This window comes from Culex quinquefasciatus, chromosome 2 (genome assembly GCF_015732765.1).
Source record: "Culex quinquefasciatus strain JHB chromosome 2, VPISU_Cqui_1.0_pri_paternal, whole genome shotgun sequence".
In the NCBI taxonomy this organism is placed as follows: Eukaryota; Metazoa; Arthropoda; class Insecta; order Diptera; family Culicidae; genus Culex; species Culex quinquefasciatus.
Genome location: NC_051862.1, coordinates 214,672,748 through 214,695,083, shown reverse-complemented (window position 1 = coordinate 214,695,083; position 22,336 = coordinate 214,672,748). Strand labels below are relative to the sequence as shown.

General features: G+C 39.5%; 6 protein-coding genes across 7 annotated transcripts in view; 3 read left to right on the top strand and 3 right to left on the bottom strand.

The window, feature by feature from the left end:
- LOC6037992 (NHP2-like protein 1 homolog) lies at window positions 1-739 on the bottom strand. The gene is made up of 2 exons (XM_001847787.2): window positions 579-739; window positions 1-486 (listed from the first exon to the last, which is right to left on the bottom strand). The coding sequence occupies exons 1-2, from the start codon at window positions 579-581 to the stop codon at window positions 106-108; spliced, it is 384 nt and encodes a 127-aa protein (XP_001847839.1). The 5' UTR covers window positions 582-739; the 3' UTR covers window positions 1-105.
- Window positions 740-872: 133 nt separating this feature from the next.
- LOC6037993 (zinc finger protein 90) lies at window positions 873-2,635 on the top strand. Of its 2 annotated transcripts, none has more exons than XM_038256102.1 (2): window positions 873-1,822; window positions 1,889-2,635. In XM_038256102.1, exons 1-2 carry the CDS (start codon window positions 1,055-1,057, stop codon window positions 2,303-2,305), a joined length of 1,185 nt encoding a protein of 394 aa, XP_038112030.1. In that variant the 5' UTR covers window positions 873-1,054; the 3' UTR covers window positions 2,306-2,635. The 2 variants fall into 2 exon arrangements, with proteins under 2 accessions (XP_038112030.1, XP_038112029.1); XM_038256101.1 differs by having other exon boundaries at window positions 874-1,822; window positions 1,880-2,635.
- A 4,711-nt stretch (window positions 2,636-7,346) lies between these two features.
- LOC6037994 (geranylgeranyl transferase type-2 subunit alpha) lies at window positions 7,347-9,456 on the bottom strand. Its single transcript, XM_038253696.1, has 4 exons — window positions 9,288-9,456; window positions 8,871-9,109; window positions 8,627-8,811; window positions 7,347-8,573 (listed from the first exon to the last, which is right to left on the bottom strand). Exons 1-4 carry the CDS (start codon window positions 9,288-9,290, stop codon window positions 7,453-7,455), a joined length of 1,548 nt encoding a protein of 515 aa, XP_038109624.1. The 5' UTR covers window positions 9,291-9,456; the 3' UTR covers window positions 7,347-7,452.
- A 43-nt stretch (window positions 9,457-9,499) lies between these two features.
- Window positions 9,500-11,310, top strand: LOC6037995 (la-related protein 7). Its single transcript, XM_038253695.1, has 2 exons — window positions 9,500-9,811; window positions 9,922-11,310. The coding sequence occupies exons 1-2, from the start codon at window positions 9,601-9,603 to the stop codon at window positions 11,289-11,291; spliced, it is 1,581 nt and encodes a 526-aa protein (XP_038109623.1). The 5' UTR covers window positions 9,500-9,600; the 3' UTR covers window positions 11,292-11,310.
- A 42-nt stretch (window positions 11,311-11,352) lies between these two features.
- Window positions 11,353-12,874, bottom strand: LOC6037996 (zinc finger protein 835). Its single transcript, XM_001847791.2, has 2 exons — window positions 12,717-12,874; window positions 11,353-12,658 (listed from the first exon to the last, which is right to left on the bottom strand). Exons 1-2 carry the CDS (start codon window positions 12,743-12,745, stop codon window positions 11,383-11,385), a joined length of 1,305 nt encoding a protein of 434 aa, XP_001847843.2. The 5' UTR covers window positions 12,746-12,874; the 3' UTR covers window positions 11,353-11,382.
- Window positions 12,875-14,749: 1,875 nt separating this feature from the next.
- LOC6037997 (protein pelota) overlaps window positions 14,750-22,336 on the top strand; it is a 35,009-nt gene continuing 27,422 nt past the window's right edge. The window contains exons 1-4 of the mRNA XM_001847792.2: window positions 14,750-15,046; window positions 15,105-15,201; window positions 15,263-15,409; window positions 15,469-15,876. Of these exons, the coding sequence (XP_001847844.2) occupies window positions 15,006-15,046; window positions 15,105-15,201; window positions 15,263-15,409; window positions 15,469-15,876 (693 nt within the window). The 5' untranslated portion in view covers window positions 14,750-15,005. The remainder of the gene's footprint in view (window positions 15,047-15,104; window positions 15,202-15,262; window positions 15,410-15,468; window positions 15,877-22,336) is intronic.

The window sequence follows — 22,336 nt, the reverse complement described above, 5'->3', positions numbered from 1 at the left end:
TTACTTATTTAGATTTTTATTTCAAAAATCCACTCTTCAGTTACAATAGTGTCAAAATGAAATGCATTTGTTCAGAGAAAAAAAAAAGAACTTTGTACCTTCAATTCAAACCAGCAGACGCTCAATCTCCTGCTGAATCGTCACGATCTGCGACTTCAGCTGGGAGCCCTCGTTGATGGTGACGGAGCAGGCGACGATCGGACGCGACACGCCGCACGCACGCCCCAAGGCCTGCTTGGAGCGCACGAACACGTACGGCACGTTCTTGTCCTCGCACAGCAGCGGCAAATGGAGGATAATTTCGAGCGGTTCGGCGTCCGCGGCCATCACGATAAACTCCGAGAGGCCACGGTTCAGCGTCTTGGTGGCCTCGTTGGCGCCGCGACGCAGCTGCTTGTAGTTGACCGCCTGCTGGATCAGCGTCATAATCTTGGACGTGAGGGCCTGGTCCGCCAGCGGGTAGGCTTTCGGGTTTACCTCCTCGGTCTGTGGGGAAGAGTGAGGTTAGGTGTTATACGTTTGCGGTTGTTTTACGGGATTTTTGTGAAATTTTGACACGAATTTGATGTTCAACTTACCATTTTAAAGCTGAGATTTAAAAAACAAGCGTAGTTTATAAAATATTTGGTAAAATTGAACTTTTTTTTCTAAATGGAACTGCTAAGCCTCGGCGTGTGCTTCATTGGCCGCTTACAAAACGAATGTGAAAAAGTGCGTGTTTACCTCGTGTGCGCGTTCAAAACACCGCGTGCTTTTGGGCTGTCAAAAAGGGGGATCGGTTCGTTTGGTCGAAATGGATATTTGAAATGTTTCAAGCTGTTTTGAGCACTTCTCGCTAAATGTGTACGCTAAACTCGCGCCATAAAAATGTGAGTCCCCCTGTGCGACGAGTGACGGATTGACACTTGATTGTTTACTACCTGCGATGCAGTTTTTGAATTTTTAGTGAAAAATTCGTAAATTTCTTTAAATTTCGTCTGAAAATTGGTAGAATTAAGTTGGTGCAACGACCCGCGATCGATTTGGGGTGGTATCCAGCAGTCAAAAGTTCAGAATGGAGCACAGCGGTGAGTTCAAACTGGGTGCCCTGAAGAACCTGGAGCCAGCCTTGCAAGCATCCGTCCGTCAGTACCGCAATCGATCGAAGAAGCAGAAAACATCCAGCGATAAAGCATCGTCGTGCCATGGCGGAGGGGATGAAAAGCTAAGCGAGGTGCTGGCCAAGATCGCCAGCTTGCAGAAAGCAGCCACCGGTGACGGGGCCATCAACCTGGTCCGGACGTACAACGTCAAGCTCCGGTTGAAGAAAACGCTCTACAAGTGCTTCGATTGCAATCAAAGCTTCACCAATGCTGAATTTCTGGAAATGCACGAGAACTCACACGCCACTTCCGGCACGCACGACACTTCCGGTCCCGGGCGGGACATAGATCTGAAGCAGCAATCGTTCGACGAATCCGAGATGAATCTCAAGCAGAACGCCTGGTTCACGGGAGATTTCTCCGACACGGAAGAGGACGGAGACGAAATCATGCTGGACTGCACCGTAGAGGAGCGCGAGGACAATTACGACATTACGTTCGATCGGAACAAGTGCGAGAAGACTTACACGGTCAAGTACAAGGTCAAGAAGGAGGTCGTCGGCAAGTGCGAACGGTGCGAAAAAGTATTCTATTCCTCCGAAGCTCTGGAGCTGCACAAAGTTGAGCACGAAAAGTTTATTGATTTCGCGGCCATCGAACCGACCATCAACATCGATTCGCCGAAGATTGAAGAGAGCACATTCGTGCTGGACGAGAACTTCTTCCAGGTTCTCTCGGAGGTAACTTCTTGCTACATTTCCCCCCAAAATTTGTCACCCATCCAAAATTTCTTCCAGATGGACGCCAGCGACATCCTTGAGGTATCGGAATCCGACGTCAAGCGAAGTCCCTCGACGGAGATCCGTCTCGAGTACAAGATCGTCCCACGGCGCACCTCAAAAGACACCCATCAGCAAAGCCCCGAGCCGCAGCAAACCCCGCTGAAAGCACCCGAGGGTCGCTTCCAGTGCGACATCTGCGCGAAACGGTTCCGGTTTCGGCCCGCGTTGACCGTCCACGCGCGCACCCACGACAACAGTCGGCCCTTCCGGTGCGAAGAGTGCGGCCGGAGGTTCATCAGCCGGGCCAAGCTGTTTCTGCACGCGTACGGCCATCGGCGGGAGGACGAGGCCGCCATCCGGTGTGAGCGCTGTGGGCGGGAAGGTTTTGCCCGCCCCAAGCAGCTGCTGGAGCACATGATCGCGGAGCATGGCAAGCAGTGAGGCGGGTGTTTTGTGTGCCGTAAATTGTATTAGCATCTCTTATTGTGTAAGTAGTAGTTTGCCTGCCCCCTCGAATTGATAATCCGATTATTCGTTACGTCCTGCGTGTGCCAAAGCAGAGCAGGATAGATTACCCTTCTAACTATTATCATGTGCACTGATTCATGTAATTCATTTGTGTCACTTTTGGCTGTAGCCAAGTCTGTGTGTGTGCAGTAGATTTGCGTTTTGCAACATGCATTTATGAAATCTTTAGAAGTGAAAAATACTCATTCAAATTGTTTATCTGTGTAGAGGTATTGAGAATGAAAAATAAAGAATTGAAAGTAATTTAATAGTTTTCTTTTGAGGTTTTTGAAGTCCTTCAAATACAAATACTAAGGTAATTTTGGTAATTTTATTATCCGCGCAGCACCAAACCAAAGTGAGCTTCACTTCTTCACTTCACAATACGTGAATTTATCATCATATTATGTTATTAAATTTTATAATAATTATATAAAAACTGAACAAGAGTGAACAATCCGTGATGAGTGTCTTGTTAGAGTAATGAGAACGCAGTGGAATTAGAAAACACGTCCAATCGGTAGTAAGTTTATTCAACTAATAACTGTAACCAAGCTGCCGGCACACAGTGCCTACTTGATTGCGCGCAGTTTACTACCGATTGGACGTATTTGTAATCCACTGCGTTTCTCATTACTCTAACAAGAGGTTATGGGCCCAGTTCTCCCGACCGACCAGCCGTTCGATCCCGTAATTCCGATCGGACATCTTCCGTTAGTCTTCACGCACGTCTGGGCTCATAACCTCTTGTTAGAGTAATGAGAACGCAGTGGAATTAGAAAACACGTCCAATCGGTAGTAAGTTTATTCAACTAATAATTGTAACCAAGCTGCCGGCACACAGTGCCTACTTGATTGCGCGCAGTCTTCAACTCAACAGAGTGTGTTCCATTTAGAGTGCATCGTTTGCCGAAAAAAGGCGAAATGAAATGATTCATGAAACGTTTCATCAATGTTAAATAAAATGGACGTAGGATGTAGGACTAAAACTGCAGTTTCTTTAGAATGTTTAGGAGATTTGAAATACTATTTATGTAACAAAACTTCAAGAAAAGTTGCGCAATCTCTAGCGCAATCTATTCTTTTAAAATTCTAAAATAAAAAAAAAACTTAAAATTCTTTCAGGCAAATGCAAGTTTCAAATTTTGTTGCTTGAGGACCCAATTGATTGTGAACTGTTTAATATACAAGTAAATATTGTTATTTTTGGTATTTTATTTAAGGCCGTTGCAAATATTTTTCAAAGTGTATGTCATGTATGCCCCTTCAAAATCGATCCGAAATATCAGGGGGCAACAAAAAATTGTTTTCAAAAAACTACAAAATTTTAAAGATAATAGAAGTCTAGCCAACTGAAAACAATTAGAAATGCATTTTCCTGCGTTCAAAATCATATTTAACATGTCTGGGATCGATCAAAAATATTTTCAATTTTTGTGGAATTCCAATGTACAGCACCGCCAAAAAATCTCTTCAATAATTGGATATTTTGAAGCAGGCCAAGGATTGATACCTAAGAGCATGCAATGGCACTGACCTTGTTGCGTGCTCTTCGGTTGACGTCCACGTAAGGAACATCCTGGAAGGAGCGTAACTAACTACATCCGTAGTTCTGTTAGATCATCCGAATTATCTTGATCAGAACAGTATAGCTCTGGTTCCTTGCGAGTGTCCTATTTTCTTACCTCCACGTTGGCTTGGTTTTCATGATGACCTAGCTGGTGGCCTGTGGAAACGGATCGTAAACCTTTGACCACCGCGGGTCAGAGTCGAGACAGCTAAAAGAAAGGGGCGCGACAATGTGGGAAAGGAAGTAATTTGTGATTGTAGACGGTATTGTTCTGATTCGCAGTATGTTGAGTCAACTGCTGTGGATGTACCTGAAACATCGCACAACGGGGTTTCTCTTCTCTTCATTCTCAGCTACCACCTATCTCCTATTTTTATTCTGCTCTTCTGATTCCCAATTCTTCACCGATTCTTCTATTTAATATCCAACATTTGATTTTAACTTTACTAACTTTTGATTCTCTTATCTCTCAAAGCTTTTCCACTCTTTTCTATCAATTGATACTGCTGTAACAAACTTTGTTTTGTTTTGTTTTTTTCCTTAAAAATATACTTTTCCTTAATGTACTAGTAATATTAAGTCTATTTATCATTCGCCTAATCTTTTTTGATTTTATTGCGAATTTATTTATTTGAATAATTTTTTATCTGTCCTATAAATTATCATCACTATAATCTAAGCTTGTTTTGTATCTCAATTTATTAACTATTGTCTAATTTTACATCTAATACATCTAGCTTCTCATTTTTATTCTTCAAAATACGCTCATCATTCTCTTACTATTGATACTTGATTTTTATAAAATAAATTCTCTTTTACTGTCAATTGTTTTCAATCTTCACCCTTTTTTTTTCAAACAAGTGAGGTTTGAGCCCTTACTTAATTTATGGAATTGATAAAGCATTAACACAAATATTACTATTGTATTTTTGGTAAACTTTTATAACATGCTTAGGACCAAAAATTGTAACAAAACACCGCGACAAAAGAAATAGCAACAGATAAACACGACTCAACAATAGGGAAGATTTCAGGAGAAAACAATACACAGTAAATAACAATAAGTTTTTGAATTCAAACTAAAAATAAAACAGTATTTGCTTTAATGAAAGTTGATAGGCACACTATAAATGGTTAGGCGCTTATACTTACATCAAACCCTACGTAATGTACCACCCCCGGCCGAGTTAAAATGCGTAACCGGAAAAGAAGGTGTGCATGCCTGGCACGAACACTCAAAGCGTGTTCTAGCGTGTTGCTCGTACTGACTCAGAGCAAGGGTGAGATGTAGGTGTAAGGGCAGTGCGTGTTCGTCGGGAACCTAGTGCATAAGATCGGTCAAGGCCCGTTCTTACACTGAAAATTGCGAATTGCGAATTGCGAATAATTGGATATTTTGAAAACAATTATATTTTGATTGCAAAACAACTGGGCAGGTGTAAAATGCACTTTAAACCACTTTTTTCATTCAAATGTTGAGACTATAGCTTGTTATTTCAATGTTTAATCAAATTTTAATAGTTTTTTGCGAATTGAATTGGGTCCTAAAATGAAGCTTAGATTGCTGATATTATTGTTTACAGCGATAAAGCTTGTTTTTCTGAGCACAATGACTCTTTGTACGACCACAAAGAGTTAAAAATGGATTTTTAAATCAATTTTGAAAAATTAACCTCGCGGTCCTTCTTGACAGAAAAGCTCCTACATGCCAGCTCGTTCCAAGGGGACCATAGTTGATCCAACGAAAAAATGTTGCCTTGTCAATTTTTTTTTTGCATTAAAATGAAAAAAAGTGATCAGAAATGGTTTTTAATCGTGTTTTTTACCGTTGAACATAAAAATTTACATAGGGCTTTAGTACCCAATTACAAAACTCAATTTTTAATATTTCGTGACCGCCATTTTGGCCGCCATATTGGTTTTCAATATCCTAAATCAATTTAGCATAATTTAGGGGTCATACTTAAGCTCAACAATTAAAAATTAGACAACGAAAAAAAATCGTGATTCGATTATCCGGAGTGATATTTTTCTTTTTTTTTGTTAAATAGAAATCTGGTGAATATTAGGTTTTTTTTCAATTATTATTAATTTTAAGACACTATTTTTTTATTTTTAATCCGTAAATCTTCAATTTTTGATTTTCTTTAAATTTTTAATTTGTAAGTTGTGGAATCTGGGTACTGGGTACTAAAGCCCTATGTAAATTTTTATGTACAACGGTAAAAAACACGATTAAAAACCATTTCTGATCACTTTTTTTTCATTTTAATGCAAAAAAAATTGACAAGACAACATTTTTTCGATGGATCACTTATGGTCCCCTTGGAAAGAGCTGTAAGTAGGAGCTTTTCTGGCAAGAAGGACCGCGAGGTTAATTTTTCAAAATTGATTTAAAACCCCATTTTAAACTCTTTGTGGTCGAACAATGGGACATTGTACTCAGAAAAATAAGCTTTATCGCTGTAAACAATAATATCAGCAATCTAAGCTTCATTTAAGGACCCAATTTTTATAGTATAGAACTTTCCAATAAATTTATTTTTAAATTTCCTTATATTTTTAAATTTCAAACATTTTTTTTTTTCATTTTTGAATATTTGTATTCTTTAAGATTTAATCATTTTGTGATTATTTTTCTTGAACGTTTCTCGAGCGTTTTTCTTTCCTCACCTTACTGAGGAAAGGACATAAAATCACTCAAAAAATTGACTTTTTAGTTAGACCTCCTAGACCTACCGTCATTTATACATATCGACTCAGAATCACAAGCTGAACATTATGACCGTATTGGCTTCATTCGATTCGTCTTGGGGTCTCTAAGTCCCTATTGAAATTTATAAGATTTAGTAAAGCACATCAAAGTTATCCGTAAAAAACTGCAGCATATAAATTTCACAGTTTGCAAAAATGGGTGGTTTTTGCATGAAAACCTGTAATATTATATATTTTTAGAACGGTTCTGAAATGACCTTTCTTGTGGATTAAGAATTTTCAAGATCTGACTTACCTATCGAAAATTTCAAGCAGTTTAAAAAATAGTCTTAATTTACATAACCTTAATTAGTCGGGTCTGATCGCCGCGAAAAAGCCGTGTAGAGGGATGCCATTTTCCTCAAAGGCGTTGTCTGTATAGTCTTGACAAAAAGTCTGTAGGTAGTCTGTTTTTTTACTCATCACTTTTTTTTATTAGGAACTCTTCGGTGCTGCAATTACGTTAGCGGAGATCCATTAATAATGTGACTTTAGGGGGGTTGGAATCACTCTATAAATGAGAGGAAGGCATCATCCACCTAAAGGTGGAATAAATAACGTTTTTTTTGCATGAAGTTTTGCGATCCTTCCGAAATTCGTACTAGCCTTTAAATATTACTGTTAAAAATACAAGAAAAACAAAATTCAATATTGCATTTAAGATCATTTTATTTCAGAAGTGCCTGCAAAACTAGGTACAAATCCTGCTTGTACAATATTTTAATACGAAATTGGATAAAATTTCAAGCACTTTACGTTAAACCAATTCCAACTGCTGCAAGCCGGAACAAATCTGCCTAATTTTTGGTTCAGTCTCACCGGCAATCTGGTTGCCCTTCAATATCAAATTCTGACAAAACACGAGATGGCCAAACTTTGCCAAACTCTTCTCCGCCAATTTATTCCCACCCAAGTCGATCTCACTCGCCACCGCCAGATATTGCTCGTAAGCCACGTGCACCAGCCCTATCCCGGACAGGTCCAACCGCTCCGCGGGACACCCCTTCCCGTCAATCCACTGCCCCAGACGCACTTCCGTTCCCCACCTTCCAATCAGATCCTGATAGTAGCCGGTACGCATCGGGTCGACGTTTTTCAGCTTTTCCAAGTACTGCACGATTTGGTCGTGATTGGCCGCGTGGTCGATGGCTTTGGACAGGAGCGCTGCTGTGAGCAGGGTCCACTTGCTGTCCGGTTCGAACTCTAGCAGCTGTTGGCACGATTCGAGCTGGGCTTTGAGCACGTCCACAACGGCGACGCCAAACTCGGTACCGAATCTGGGCTTTCGAATGGCGAACAGTTCGGTGGGGGAGGTTTTGTTGAGTTCTAGAGTGTGCGTTTGGCCGGATTCGTCCGTGAAGGTTAGCGGGAATGTTAGTTGGTTGGGGAGATTTGGTGTGGCGTCGCGGAGGATCCAAGTGACGGAATAGCTGTCGTCGAAACAAGCCGATTGCCAGTTGGCGCTTGAATCGAGTCCTTCGATTTCTAGTTTGGCGTCTTTGTGCTTGAGGTTCACCGGTCTGGTGAAGGTCACCACGGCCAGTCCTTTGGCCGTGTCCATTCTGAAGGCGGCCAGGTCCAGTTCCGGCTGGGAGTAGCCCAGCAGCCAGCGTTGATAGAACCAAGCACTGCTGTCTCCGGGATCGGTGAAGGCAGCGGTTAGAACCAGTTCGAGTTCTTCCTTCAGCTTTTCCTCGCTGATGGGACGCGATGCGTCTTCCTGGTTTGGGTGCAGGATTGGCAACAGTTTGCTCCGATAGTGCCAAGAGGAATAGTTGGAAAAGTTGTTCTGGATCTTCTCGGTGCAGAATTCGAGTTCCTTGGCCGGGGCAACGTTGGCCTTTGCGACCACGTACCGTCGGTAGTCCCAGCAATGGACTGAAAGAGAAGTTTGAATTAGAAGATTGAATTTGAATAGATTGGAAACTTACAATTTCTCTCATCCATTTTCAAATATTTGGTGCACAGCTCGACTTCCTTGTCCCAGTTTGGCGTGGGACAATTCTCCAAAACCCAGCAGCGATGGTGCCAGGCGCAGTACGACTTGGGATTGACCTGCAGGCACATCTCCGTGAAGCTCAGGTCTTTGTCAAACAGCGACTGACCTCCAGTTTCCCTTGAGAAAATAGTCAATTTTACAAAACTTGAAATTTCCTCAAAAATTATCAATCCTACTCATCCGCCTTGGCGAACGTCTGCAGACACTGCCGGCGCAGGTTCCACAGCGTCGCAACATCCGGGTTTGCCGACAGGATCTTCCCCGTCAACAGCATCAGTTCCTCGTCCAGCTCGGCCCTCTCCTTCTTGGCCAGGATGCGCTCCATGCCGGCCCGGAAGGCGGCCGCCTTGGCATTGCGCTCCTTTTGCTTGCGGGCGGCCTCCTCGGCGCTGGTGCGCACCTTCAAACGACCGTGCTAGGGGGAACGGGACTGTTTGTAGATGATTGCTTGACAAATATTTTGACGAAGAACTTCGTCTTAGGGTTCTATACGGGGTAGTAATCCATTGGGACGTGCTATTCAAGTATCTAATGTTCTTCGGCATGTTGGTTATCCTTGTAGCATAAAAATTGCACCTTTTTTTTCAACCTACCATTTTTTAAAAGAATGGAATGGAATTTTCTGAAAAGGAATGAAAAATCAACTTTTTATCACAGCCGAATGACTAATCCAAAACAACAACAACCACTGCAGTGACAGTTCACACGCTTGATTCGTTTTGCTCATTTTTGTCAAATTTCACTCGTTTTGAGAACTTTTCAGCGTGCAATCATATGATTTTGACAGCTCCCGTTTTCTGCGCGTTTTTCAACCGCGGTGTCAACAACTTTGAAATACAAGCAAAACGCGATTGCAACGTTTTGAGCGTTCCGTGAAGTTTGATTTCCCGAAAAAATCAAACCAAAATGTCCAGCGAAGTTGCCCCCGCGGTGGCGGCAGAGCAGCAGACGGGACCCGCGGCCACCAGCGAAGAGAAGGTGGTGTCTCCGGGGAAGAAGGGCCGCCACCGGAAGAAGCACAAGTACAACGCGATCCGGCAGCAGATGGAGTTTTACTTTTCCGACGCCAACTTGGCCAAGGACCGGTACCTGAGCCAGTGCATCAAGGAGGATCCTTGTGAGAATCTTTTGCTAAATTTGCACATTCCTGACGCATTTATTTTCCTTACCGGCGCCAATCTAGCTATTGCGGTCAACCAAGCTAAGCTAATAACAATTTGTTTTCAGTCATTGCCCTGGAGGAGTTCCTCAAGTTCAACCGGATCAAAACGTTGACCGACAGCGTGGAGGACATCGCGGTCGCGCTGAAGAATTCCGAGCTGCTGGAACTGTCGGAGGATCGCACGAAGGTGCACCGCGTGACCGAGTTTCAGGAGCGTGTAAACTGCGAAGATTGCACGATCTACGTGGAAAGTCTGCCGCCGAAGGCGGACCACGAGTGGGTCCGGAACGTGTTCTCGGCGTACGGGAAGGTGGTGTACGTTTCGCTGCCCACGTTCAAGTATTCCAAGAAGATTAAGGAGTTTGGCTTTGTCGAGTTTGAGGAGGAGACGAGCGTGCAGAAGGCGATCAAGACGTTCCAGGCGTTTGGGGGAGTGCTGACCTTCGAGGACACGGAGCCGGAGAAGTTGCTCAGTATTAGCAGCTTCGGCAAGGAGAAGGAGGAAGAGGCTAAGAAGGAGAAGGAGGAAGCTATTGCCAAGCCGGATGATGGTAAGCCTGCGGAGGAGCAGGATGCAAAGGAAGAATCGGTTGAACCTCCGGCGAAACGGGTTAAGAAGTGTGAGGACGATACCTCCGACGGGGAACCGACCAAAGACAGCGGAAACGAGGAGTCGCACAGCGAGGTTGAGGGTGACAAAAAGGATGGTGAAGAGGGGGACAAGAAGAAGCGTCGTCGAAGGAGGGGACCCAGCGGAGTGAAGAAGGAGATTCAGCAGGACGATAAGGTGTACGAGTTGAAGATCATGTCCAAGAAGGAGTGGCGTCGGCTGCGGAACAAGTACCTGAACCTACAGCGAGTTGAAGCGAAGAAGCTGAAGAAACTCTTTGCCACCTCCAACAACAAGGTCGCCAACAAGGTTCAGCAGAACCGAACTCCAAATCAAACCGCAGGTTCAAAAACCGTTAAATCCTCACCCCGTGTCAACTTCTACGGCGCTCTCACCGACGAAGAGGCCGCCGCCGAGGTGACCAAGTTCGAGGAGCACGACCAGCAGAACAAGCAACCGCTGTTCTCCTTCGAGCCGGGCCTCATCGTCAACATCCGCTTCCGCGTGCCCTGCGCCAACGTGAAGGACTTCAAGGCCGAGCTGAAGCAGTTCCCGTACGTAAAGTACATCGATCTGAAGGAGGGCGATTCGCAGGCGTTCGTGCGGGTGGACAAACCCTGCTCGGCGAACGCCCTGGTCAAGGAGTACAGCATGGCCGAGTACAGCGCGCAGATTCTGAGCGGCGAAACGGAGAAAAGCTACTGGGATAAGATCAAGGGCGATCGCGAGGACAAGCTGAACAAGAAAGTCAAGGTGGAGAAGGTTCGCGGCCGGTCGAAGCTCATGAAGAAGGTCAACACGCACATCAAGTTTGATGATGAATAATAGGTAGGATTTGGAGTTATTCTTTTTTTGTTTTCTACGGGAAAATTTGAGAACAAAGCCATGAATTTTGCTAAAATCACTGTTTATTCGATTAATCTTCATCGTCACTTATCTCCACAACTTTGGTACAAGCATCCTCAACAACTAAATCTCCATTCTGGAGGTCATCCGACAGGATGCACTCGTCATTCGCCTGGCCATCGAGAAAGTAGTAATCGTCTGGTGCCGCCGCCGGCAGAACCGCCTCCTCCGCGTCGATCGGAATCAACGTCTGATGGTGCAGCCGATGGTCGTCCAGCTCGGCCTGCGTATAAACCCCAATCGAGCACAGATCGCACACGAACGGGCCGTCGTTGCTCGTGCGGTGAGTTCGCTGGTGCAGCACAAGCCGCGAAGAAGACGCACAAGACTCCCCGCACGAGTCGCACATGCTCTTGTCGTGGATGGCATTGAGGTGAAAGTAGTAATTCTTACAATCTACAAACTGCTCAATACAATACGGACACTTGAACCCATTTGTGAGCGTAATGTTCGTCGCGTCGCTCAGCCACCTTTCGGCCGTTTGCTTCGAAGGGTCCAGCACGTGCAGCAGTCGATGCTCCAGCAGACTCATCACGCTCTCAACCACGGAAGAACAAACAACACACTGATAGTACTGCATCTCCCCTTGCGCAACAACAAACGGTTCCGTCATCCCAACGACCTCCACCACCGGCTCCTCCAGCTGATCCGCTTTCCTCTTTTTCGACATCGTCCTCTGATGGTTCATCTCCCGATGCTCAATCAACGCGTCAATATTCTCAAACCGCGCCGAACAACTCACACAGTTAAACGACTGCTTCTCCCCCCGAATCGCCGAGTTTTGCGCCGGTTCCGTCGAAATCTCGCTCAGCGTCGACACCGGATGCACCTCCTGGTAATGCTTAATACACGCCGAGATAAACTCAAATTCCTCATCCGGACATACATTACACTTGTACCGACCATCGTTCAGCTTGTGAAACGGCAACACAATCGTCTTGTCCCCACCAGCCTTCCCCACCAACCCCTTCCCCAACCCCACCCCCCGCTTCTTCCTAATCGCCTCATCCACCGCGACACAGCTCGCCTTGTACTCCAGCAGATCCTCGTCCTGCCACTCGTCCAGCAAACCGTCCGCGTTGCAAACATTCAACTCCTCGAGCTTTTCCGCGCAGATTTGGCATAACGCGCACGGGAAGTCATCGGCCGCGGTCAGCCGGATGCCCAAGTGTTTGTCGATTATTTGGGCCGCGTTCTGGCCAGACACCGTGCTGGTGGCGGTGAGCGGGTTTACGCGGCTCGTCGAGAAGCAAAGTCGGCAGTAGGAATCCGGGTAGGCGTTTGGGCTGCGGAGGGTGCGGGAGAGTTAGGGAGGTTTCTCGTGATTTGTTTCAAGCTACTTACGGTACTAGATTAATCGTACGTGATGTCATTTTTGATACGGCTAGTTGTTATAAGCTGCAATTAATAAATATTTTTAAACTTTGTACAAAAATGTTGACCAACTTCCGTGGCGACTCAAATTTTGCTTGACCACAAAAAGTGACAGAAAAGAGCTCAACAAAATTGTATACAGTACACGTTTAAGAGGAAAATTAGAAATGGGCCTGATGAAATATTTCTGGAATCACTTCACATATTTATTTCGACCAAATTGTCCAAATCCCCTTTCATGCCATCACTCATAAAGGCTGGTATGCAGATCGGAAGGAAAGGGGTCAAGAAACAGCACTTAAGAGCGAGTCCACGAGCAAAGCATACCCATCTCGCATCGACCTCACCAATCTGCCTGAAATTTTCAGGGGTTGTTTGTACATATCTGGAGTTTTTTTTGAAAAGGTCCAATAAACCAAATTTCCAATTTTTGCTTTTTGGGTGTTTTTGAAACCACCTTGAGTCAGGGGTATTAAAAAACACCCAAAAAGCAAAAACTGAATATTTGGTTTATTGGACCTTTTCAAAAAAAAAAACTCCAGATATTAAACTACACTGAAAGCCCGACCATGGTAATTTTAAGAACATTTGCTAAAAATGCTGCTTATTAAAATAACTGTTGCTTTTTGGTGAAAGTAAACGCAAAAATGGTAGAATGTACCATGCTTCCACAAAATTGCATGGTAGCAATTACGAATTCATTATCATTCTTTCCATATTGGAGGGTTGAAATTACCATACCGCTCTCGACATAGTAAAACTGACTGCGTTAATCAGTTAATTCAAGCACGGAATGTTTTTAGCAAAAATACGTCGGTGCGTGTTCTCAATTTAACCCTACAATATGGTAGCAACTACCATGGTTGGGTTTTCAGTGTAGCATCTGGCCAAAATGTGAGCACTCTAGGTCGACGGGAAGTTTGGCAAATCGGGACACAAAGTTTGAAGGTTCAAAAACGTCAAAAATCGTAAAAAGGCTGTAACTTGGGCAAAATTCAATTTAATTTAAAAATTCTAAATGCATCTGAAATGCGACAAAATGCAGGGTAGAGCATCCCAATTGGTTAAAACTAAAGGGAGTTATTGGCATTTTAGTAAAAAAATAGCACAATTTTCAAACTCAAATAAAAAAGTGTTCCATCCAGATATCAACTCGGTTCGACCTGCAGCCTGTAGGGGACATCTGGGACTACCATCTGAGACTGAGAACGCTTTGGGTAAGGCAGTTTAACATATTAAATCGATGCCAACATTTCAAAAAGCATCATGTACAAACCATGCGTTTTGAGAAAAACGCATTTGAATGTTGAGCATCCATTTTCAATTACCATTTTTATATAAAAGCAAAATAAGATGTTCTAATGATAACAAACGATGAAAAACGTTGCTTTTGTTGATACTTGATCATCCATATTCAATAAAACATTATTTATTTCCGTAATTTTATTTGAGAAAAACAAACATAACTTCTTTTGAAATCACCAACGTCTATCCAGGTTTTTAAGGGAAGATGGCGTTTGAATGGTGAACGTCCGAAATGTCAAAATCACGCAGTGGTACCAATATTGCGAAAAAAGTGTGCCATGGCATGACAGCCACATTTGTTTTCTAATGTTGGTGCTACTGCGCGATTTTGACATTTTGGATGTTCGCCATTCGAACGCCATCTTCTCTTAAAAACCTGGATAGATCCAAGGGTTACACTGTAACTGAAAATCGCACTTTGCTGAGTTCGTTTTCGCACTTTTTCATACGATTTTTTTAGTTCGACTGCGATAACACAAAAAAGTGTAATCGTAGTTGAACTGAAAAAATCGTATGAAAAAGTGCGAAAACGAACTCAGCAAACTGCGATTTTCAGTTACAGTATACTCTGTACGATATGTATATGCAAAACTACTACCCAACTTTGACTGCAAATTCCTTCTTCCCAACCACAAACCAAAATGGCTAAACTCCTCCAACCGTGCGTGACGTTTACTGATGCAACAAAAACAAAAATAAATCCACAGTCAGCAGTGACAGATCCTCAACGTGGACCATTTTTGATCTCCCGTTCCGCCGCGGTTCCGATGTCGTCGACATAAACAGTGATCCGGTCGGGTTTTCGGTAATTTTAGGATAGTAAAATGATATTTTTAGTCTCGAATCGACGCTGTGTCCCTTGCCCCGTCGTGTGACCGCGGAAATAAGTGGTAGCTTTGTAGATTAAAGTGTTGTAAAAGTCGCAAAACTAGAAAAAATAAAGATCCAGTGAACATGAAGCTGGTTTACAAGAATGTAGACAAGTTTGGTGACGGGTGAGTAAATGAAGCCTTCTTGCTGGTTGATTACAATTAAAATAATTTCTTTACGTAGGAGCATCGTCCTAATTCCGGAGGAACCGGAGGACATGTGGCACGCCTACAATCTGATTGCCGAAGGCGACCAGGTTCGCAGCAGCACCATCAGAAAGGTAATTATTTAGTAATGTTGAGAGATAATGAAGTCTGACTCAAAGTGTCGCTTTTTTACAGGTTCAAAATGAAACGGCCACTGGATCGACATCCAGCAGCAGGATGCGCACCATCTTGACCATCAGCGTCGAGACTATCGATTTCGATACCCAGGCCCAAGTGCTTCGTCTGAAGGGTCGTAACATTGAGGAGAATCAGTTTGTCAAGGTATGGTTTCCCTTTGTTAAAAGTTACTTAAAAGTCTAATGAATTCCTAACTCTTCCAGATGGGCGCCTACCACACGTTGGACCTGGAACTGAACCGGAAGTTTACCCTGACCAAAAGACTTTGGGACTCGATCGCACTGGAGCGCGTTGAAACGGCGTGCGATCCGACACAGAGTGCCGACGTGGCGGCCGTAATCATGCAGGATGGGCTGGCCCACGTTTGTCTGATTACGTCCGCGATGACGCTGGTGCGCAGTAAGATCGACGTGTCGATTCCGCGCAAACGGAAGGGAAACGTAGCTCAGCACGAAAAGGGACTGGCCAAGTTTTACGATTCGCTCATCCAGAGCATCATTCGGCACGTGAACTTTGACGTCGTAAAGTGTGTGCTGCTCGCGTCACCGGGCTTCGTTAAGGATCAGTTCTTCGAGTATATGTTTCAGCAGGCGGTCAAGACTGATAATAAGGTGAGTTTTTTTTTGCAAGCTTGCACTATCCCCTTATTTGTAGATACAGATACAGTGGATTATCCGAAGGTTTGTATGGGACCTCGGATAATCGAATCATGACAAAAACAATTTCGTATTATTTTATTGTCATTCTTTTTAAATTAAATTAGAGTTCTGTGACCCCATTTTAGCAGATAACTGCCTAATAATCTAGCTAAAGAATGGATTTTTAAATATTTCATCACCACCATTTTGGCCGCCATCTTGGATTTAAAAATTCTAAATCATTTAAGCGTATACTCGTATACTACGTAGTTTTGGGTCATACTCAAACTCAACCATTGAAAATAAGATTTTTTTTGTGATTCGATAATCCGCAGATTTGCGTATCCGAAAAGTAATTTTCCAAGGTCTTCGGATAATCGAGTCTGGACTGTATTTAGAAATTTATGACTGAATGTTATGTAATCAAGACACGGTTTATTTAAAACTTTGATAACTTTAAAGGAGAAGCGTAGGGTGACTATGATAGAATTAAGATTTTTCCTCAAAATGAAGAGTACAAATAAATAAATACGTACGGAATGGTATGGAATCATAATGACTATGGCCGAGAAGTATTCAGAGTGTTTCAAGAAAAAGTTGATGAGTAAGACTTTTTAATTTTTCTCAAATTGTCATGACTTTGTTTATGAAAATGAGTTCAAATCGGTAAACACAAAACAGGATTTGGATTCTTTTGACAATTTTCCACTAGATAAAGTTAGTTTGTAAATAATGAATTCTTTGTGTTTTAAACACAATTCTAGAAAATCTTCAAAAATGTTCGCCATTTTAAGAAGAACTAATTTCATATAAATGTGAAAACTTTTGATTTGTGTTTCAAATTCAGTTTAAAATTCAATATAAATCGATATTTTTATAAACCAAATTATTTTTTCAGGAATTTTAAGAAAAATTCTGACTTCTTAACAATCTTACCTAATAATTATATGATGTTTGTTCTTTTAAAAGGCTTATAAACTTTGTAAACTAAATGAAAACAATGATATTTTTCATAAAAGCTATAGCTGCATCAGGGCCGTAGCCAGGATTTTTGTTCGGGGGGGGCTTGGGTGCAAAAATTCAAGGAGTATAAAAATCAGCAAATCATTTATACCATCACTTGGTTTGTGGTATAATTATTGAGATGAATTGTAAAATTTTAATGTAATGTATGCAAAAAAGTTTTCGAAGATTTTCATATTAAGTTATCAATGTATTTATTGAAGAAACTCGTTCGTCATTTTTTTTTCTTTATTTTAACAGCTAGTTTGTATTAAAGGAGTAGAGAAAGTGTTTTTTTTAACATTTTCTTGAATTGTTTAATTATAATCCAATTTCGTGATAAACGTCGCTAAATTTCAAATATACTTAACTCGAATCAAATTTTTGAAAGCATAATTTTTTTTTAAAAAGAAATATCGATTTATCTAACCATAAGTATTATGTCTGGATTTACATTTTCAGCTGTGTGATAATTGTGATGGTTTATCTAACATTTTTCATTTTTTCTATTTTCTAGCACAACATAAAACTCATAACTGGAATATTTGTTTTTCTTAAAATTTTATAAACAAACTTAAACAATGTTTTATTTTAATTGTTATAAGCTATTGAAGCCATTTCATATTTTGCGAAGCTCCTGGTGCTCTCAAAAATAAATAATTTTAATGAAATACAAAAAATATAATCGTTGAAATTTCAGCTTCTGAAGTGTCTCCATGGCAACAAAAAAATTACGTCGAATCTCAAGTTTACATCAACTGAGTTTACATGTGATTCATTTTTCCGTGTCGAGTAAATTCACATTTTTTTCTGTGTAGGCCTATAATAAATATATATTTGAAGAAAAAAATCAGTGCCTGTGTTTAATTTTAATGTGTTAAAAATTTAGATAAAATGTATTAAATTAATTTTTTTAACGCCAAAATATTCACTGGAAGAGTTGTGAATAATGCATATGTAACCATTTTTAAATGCATATGTAACCGTTAAAATTTTCCTCAATTGCATCAAACATTAAAACGAATAATGTTTAACTTTAATATTCCGACTAAACGCCATTTTCAAATTCATTACTCATTGTATTCTGAAAATTGGTCCAGAATTTGAGCAAAAATAAAATTTTAAAACATGACAAAAAATTTAATCAGATCTCAATTCTAAAGATAATTTTTAATAAAATTTTAATCTATATACATGTTTAATAATTTAGGATTGTAACCATTTATTAAAATCGATGTTTGTTCAAGCAATATCTTGACTCTAGGAATGGTTTAGAAATTTTATATTTACGAAACCTTGCTAAATTAAAAATAAAGAAAACTTTATGTAAGAATTCATAAATTGATTAGTTTTATCCTGTAAATCTAATCTTAGTCTGCACTTGAATACAAACATACCAATATTCGAAGCATCAAAAAAATAAGATTATTAAAACATAATTTATTGAAATGATTGAAAATTATTTTTTGAATATCTTTATTTAAAAATGATAAAAAATGTTTTTTTTTATAATTTAAGGATTTTTTTAGTTGTAATTATTTTATATATTTTATGTATTTGATTTTTTTCATTTTTGGAATTTCTGATTTTTTTTGAAATTATCATGTGTAATTATTATCTTAAATGTTTGTTTTAAAAGTAAAGAATACTTTATCTAAGAATTCTTAAATCAATTACATTTTTCCTGTAAATCAAATCTTAGTCTGAATTTTGCTACAAGAACTATATTTTACTTTCAAACGAAAATTTTAAAAAATGTCCTGTAGTACGGAGACTCTTAAAACTCCATACAAAAAAATCTCAAGGAACGGTCAAGAAAAGGTTTACGAAAAGACTTCTCTTAAGCGGTACGCAGCTGAAAAGGAACAGAAACAAAAAGCGTCGTTTGATATTTCTTCGGGAGCAATATGTGTTGATGAGATTTTGATTTGTTTATTTGGATGCGACTGAAAATAACGTTTGAAAATAATGTATTCGCTTAAATAATATTGAAGAATTGTCTCATGAAGCTGACTATCAAAACGCTGAATCTTAAAATGCTGAAATAAGGGAAAAGCCATTACAAAAATCACTTAATTTTCTGGTAAATATAAATTAATTTAGGAATACTAGAATTCAATCATAAAAATATTTAAAGCATCCAAAATTAAGATTGAAAAACATAATTTATTGGATTTTGAATAACTTAATTTTAAAATGATATTTTTTTTAGTTTAGGATTTCTTAAGTATCAATTATTTTATTAATTTTTCAGTTTTAGATTTTTTAATTTTTGGAATCTCAGATTTTTTGATATTATTCTGTTGAATTGTTATCTTAAATTTTTTATGTTTTTATTATTTTTATTTTTGATTTCTGGCATTTCTTTGTCTTATACCAAAAAAATTAAATCAAAAATTATGAAAATTTAGAAATTTGAAAGTGTAAAATTTTAAATCTTCAATTAGCCGTTGCGAATATTATTCTGAAGTTTATGTCACTAAACTCTGACCAAAGTTGAGAGGGTTACAAATCAAAACTACAAGCTATGGTTTTATTATTTTAAGTGTACAAAACACACTTTAAATCAGTACAGTTGTTTTGCATCATTAGTTTTCAAAATATCTAGCTGATGGCGAAATCCTTTTTTCGTGAGAAAAAAACTTTCCGCGGTTCCGCGACATGTTACAAAAATTCTAAATATTTTTAAACGAGCCCAAACATGTCGTATATGATTATCAAAGCAGGAAAAACATTTCAAATTTGTTTTCCGGACCGACCTGGTCGCTGGTCCTAAAAAGACTTAATCGAAATAAGTTATTTCCATTAAAATTGTGAAGCTATTTTTTTTTAAATATTGTATTTGCTCTCTGTTTTTTGGTCCATTTTTAAAAGGTGGCAACATAAACTTTGGAAAATATTTACAATTGATATTCAGAAATAAGAAATTATAAAAAAATAATAAAGAAATTTTAAACTTTTCAAAATGCAAATTCTAATCTGTAAAATCCAAAAAATATAAATTAAATAGTTTAAAGATGAATTATGGATCAGAAATTATATAATTTGAAAGTGATGTTTAATTAATTTAATTTCAGAGTTGTTGAATCCAAGCTTAGTGGGTCTCGTGGCGCAGGGGTAGCGGCTTCGGCTGCCGATCCCGATGATGCTAAGAGACGCGGGTTCGATTCCCGCCTTATCCACTGAGCTTCTATCGGATGGTGAAGTAAAACGTCGGTCCCGGTTTCTCCTGTCTCGTCAGAGGCGCTGGAGCAGAAATCCCACGTTAGAGGAAGGCCATGCCCCGGGGGGCGTAGTGCCAATAGTTTCGTTTGAATCCAAGCTCATTTTGGACGAGTGGTTTCGGAAAAAAGGTTTACGAAAAAGTAATAAAAAAATACAAGCAGATATTTCTCTAGCATTTTTCTCTTAGGTCTTAGATATGTAACTAACCATATTCTTAAAACCAAAACGATAAAATTAGAATTGTATTTCTGATAATAGTCAAAATTCACTCAAATGTTTTTCATATTAAATGCTTTCGTTTTTGAAAACAAAATCTAAATATTTTTGAGAAATTATGATAAATTTTGAAAAATGTAGAGAAAAACATGTATTAACAGTTTAAAGGTTTTAATGCAAATAAAGGAGGGCTATTAATTTTACAATCCAAATTCGACTAGCCGAAGCCTCGATTATCAAAGTTTCGATTATCCAAAGTTCGAAGGACTTCGGATAACCGAATCAGGAACAAATGAAATCGGCATGTTTTATTTGCTTGTTTTTAACATCAAATTCGGCATCTGTTTTTAATGGTCCATACACCAAGTTTTTGCTTTTGGGTGTTTTTAATACCCCTGACGGTTTCAAAAGCACCCAAAAGCAAAAACTAGAAATTTGGTTTATTAGACCTTTAAAAAAAACACCAGAAATATTTCTTGACCTCCATTTTGACCGCCACATTGAATCCAAAAATTCTAAATTATTTTATGGTTCTTCAGGGGTCATACTCTACAATCAAAAATAAGACAACAAGATCTAAGGATTTTTGCTGTCCCTATTCAGACTGTAGTCCCGATTCGCCCCAGATGACGGTAATTATTTCTATGTAGCCCCTTAGAGCAGTCCGCTCGGAAATTGCTATTTTCGAAGGTTAATAACTTTTTAGCAAAAAACCCAAAAAAATAAGGTGTCTTCGGGAAAGTTTTTCCAAATTTAAAGAAGATATTAGTTCTGAAAAATGATAAGAACTGGATAGTTATTGCGCCTTCCATTGGTCAAAAACTGAAACAGTTGCTTTTCTCCATACAATTTGACGATTTTGCCCAAACTTGGTGGTCAGTGGTCAGAAAAAGCTCAAATTTTGGAACTTAGGCTAGTGATGCGTAAATCTTTGATTTCAGGGGATAGCCCCAAGTAAGCCCAGATTTGGACCATCCTAACCAATGTAATGCTAAAACTACAAGATAAATGAGATGTTACTGAATGGAACAATGTTCAAATCTGCAGCTCAATTTTTAAATATCCAAATTTTGGATCCATAATCTACAAAAACTGAGCCCGGCAATGGACAGGCAAATTACTTAGTTTGATCAATCAATTCTTGATTCTCTATCTTACAAATTATTTCTGGGAAGAGAACACACAATCATTGATTTAAGATTTTTTTAAGGTAGTTCAATTTTAAAAAATTGGAAAAAATTTCGGGGGGGGGGGCTGCAGCCCGGAAGCCCCCCCCCTGGCTACGGGCCTGAGCTGCATCCTTAGTGATGGTAAATTTGACGTAAAAACAAATTTTCAATACAATAATTCTTGTTAAAATCAGATTTAAAGTTTTGAAATATTGTTTTTACGTCAAAGTCAGTTCAAAATAAGAAGTTTCAACGTAAATATTTCTTAAAACACTATTGAGACTACTTTTTTCCAAAAATAATAAAAATATTATTTTAATTTCTCTAAAATAATAAGTCGGGAAAACTATCAAACTAAACATATTTGGTTTTTGGGTTTTTTTTTCTGTTGAGTATTACAAGATATTGATAATAATTTTTTTAAATTAGTGTTTAATAAGATACAAGTTTCACCATCAAATTCGCGTCAATAGTTGAAATCAAATTAAAAAAAAAAAAACAAATCAAATTCCAAACATTTCAGAAAAAATGGTATTCAAGATATTTTGAAAAATGTATTCAATCAAATCGTGTTGAAAATTTTAATTTGAAGGTCAATAAATATAACAAAGGATAAATAGTTCTATCTTACAATAAGTATTTCAAAATAATTATTTTAAATCAGTATAAAATTTTCTTATATTTTTAAAAAATTAAAATGCTGTTTTACAGCAAAAAAAAAATAATCTTCTATTTAAACAAACTCTTTTAGGTGGATACAATATGAAAAGCTAAATTTAGTTCTTGTTGGTTTTGATTTGATTCTCATTCGAAACAGATTT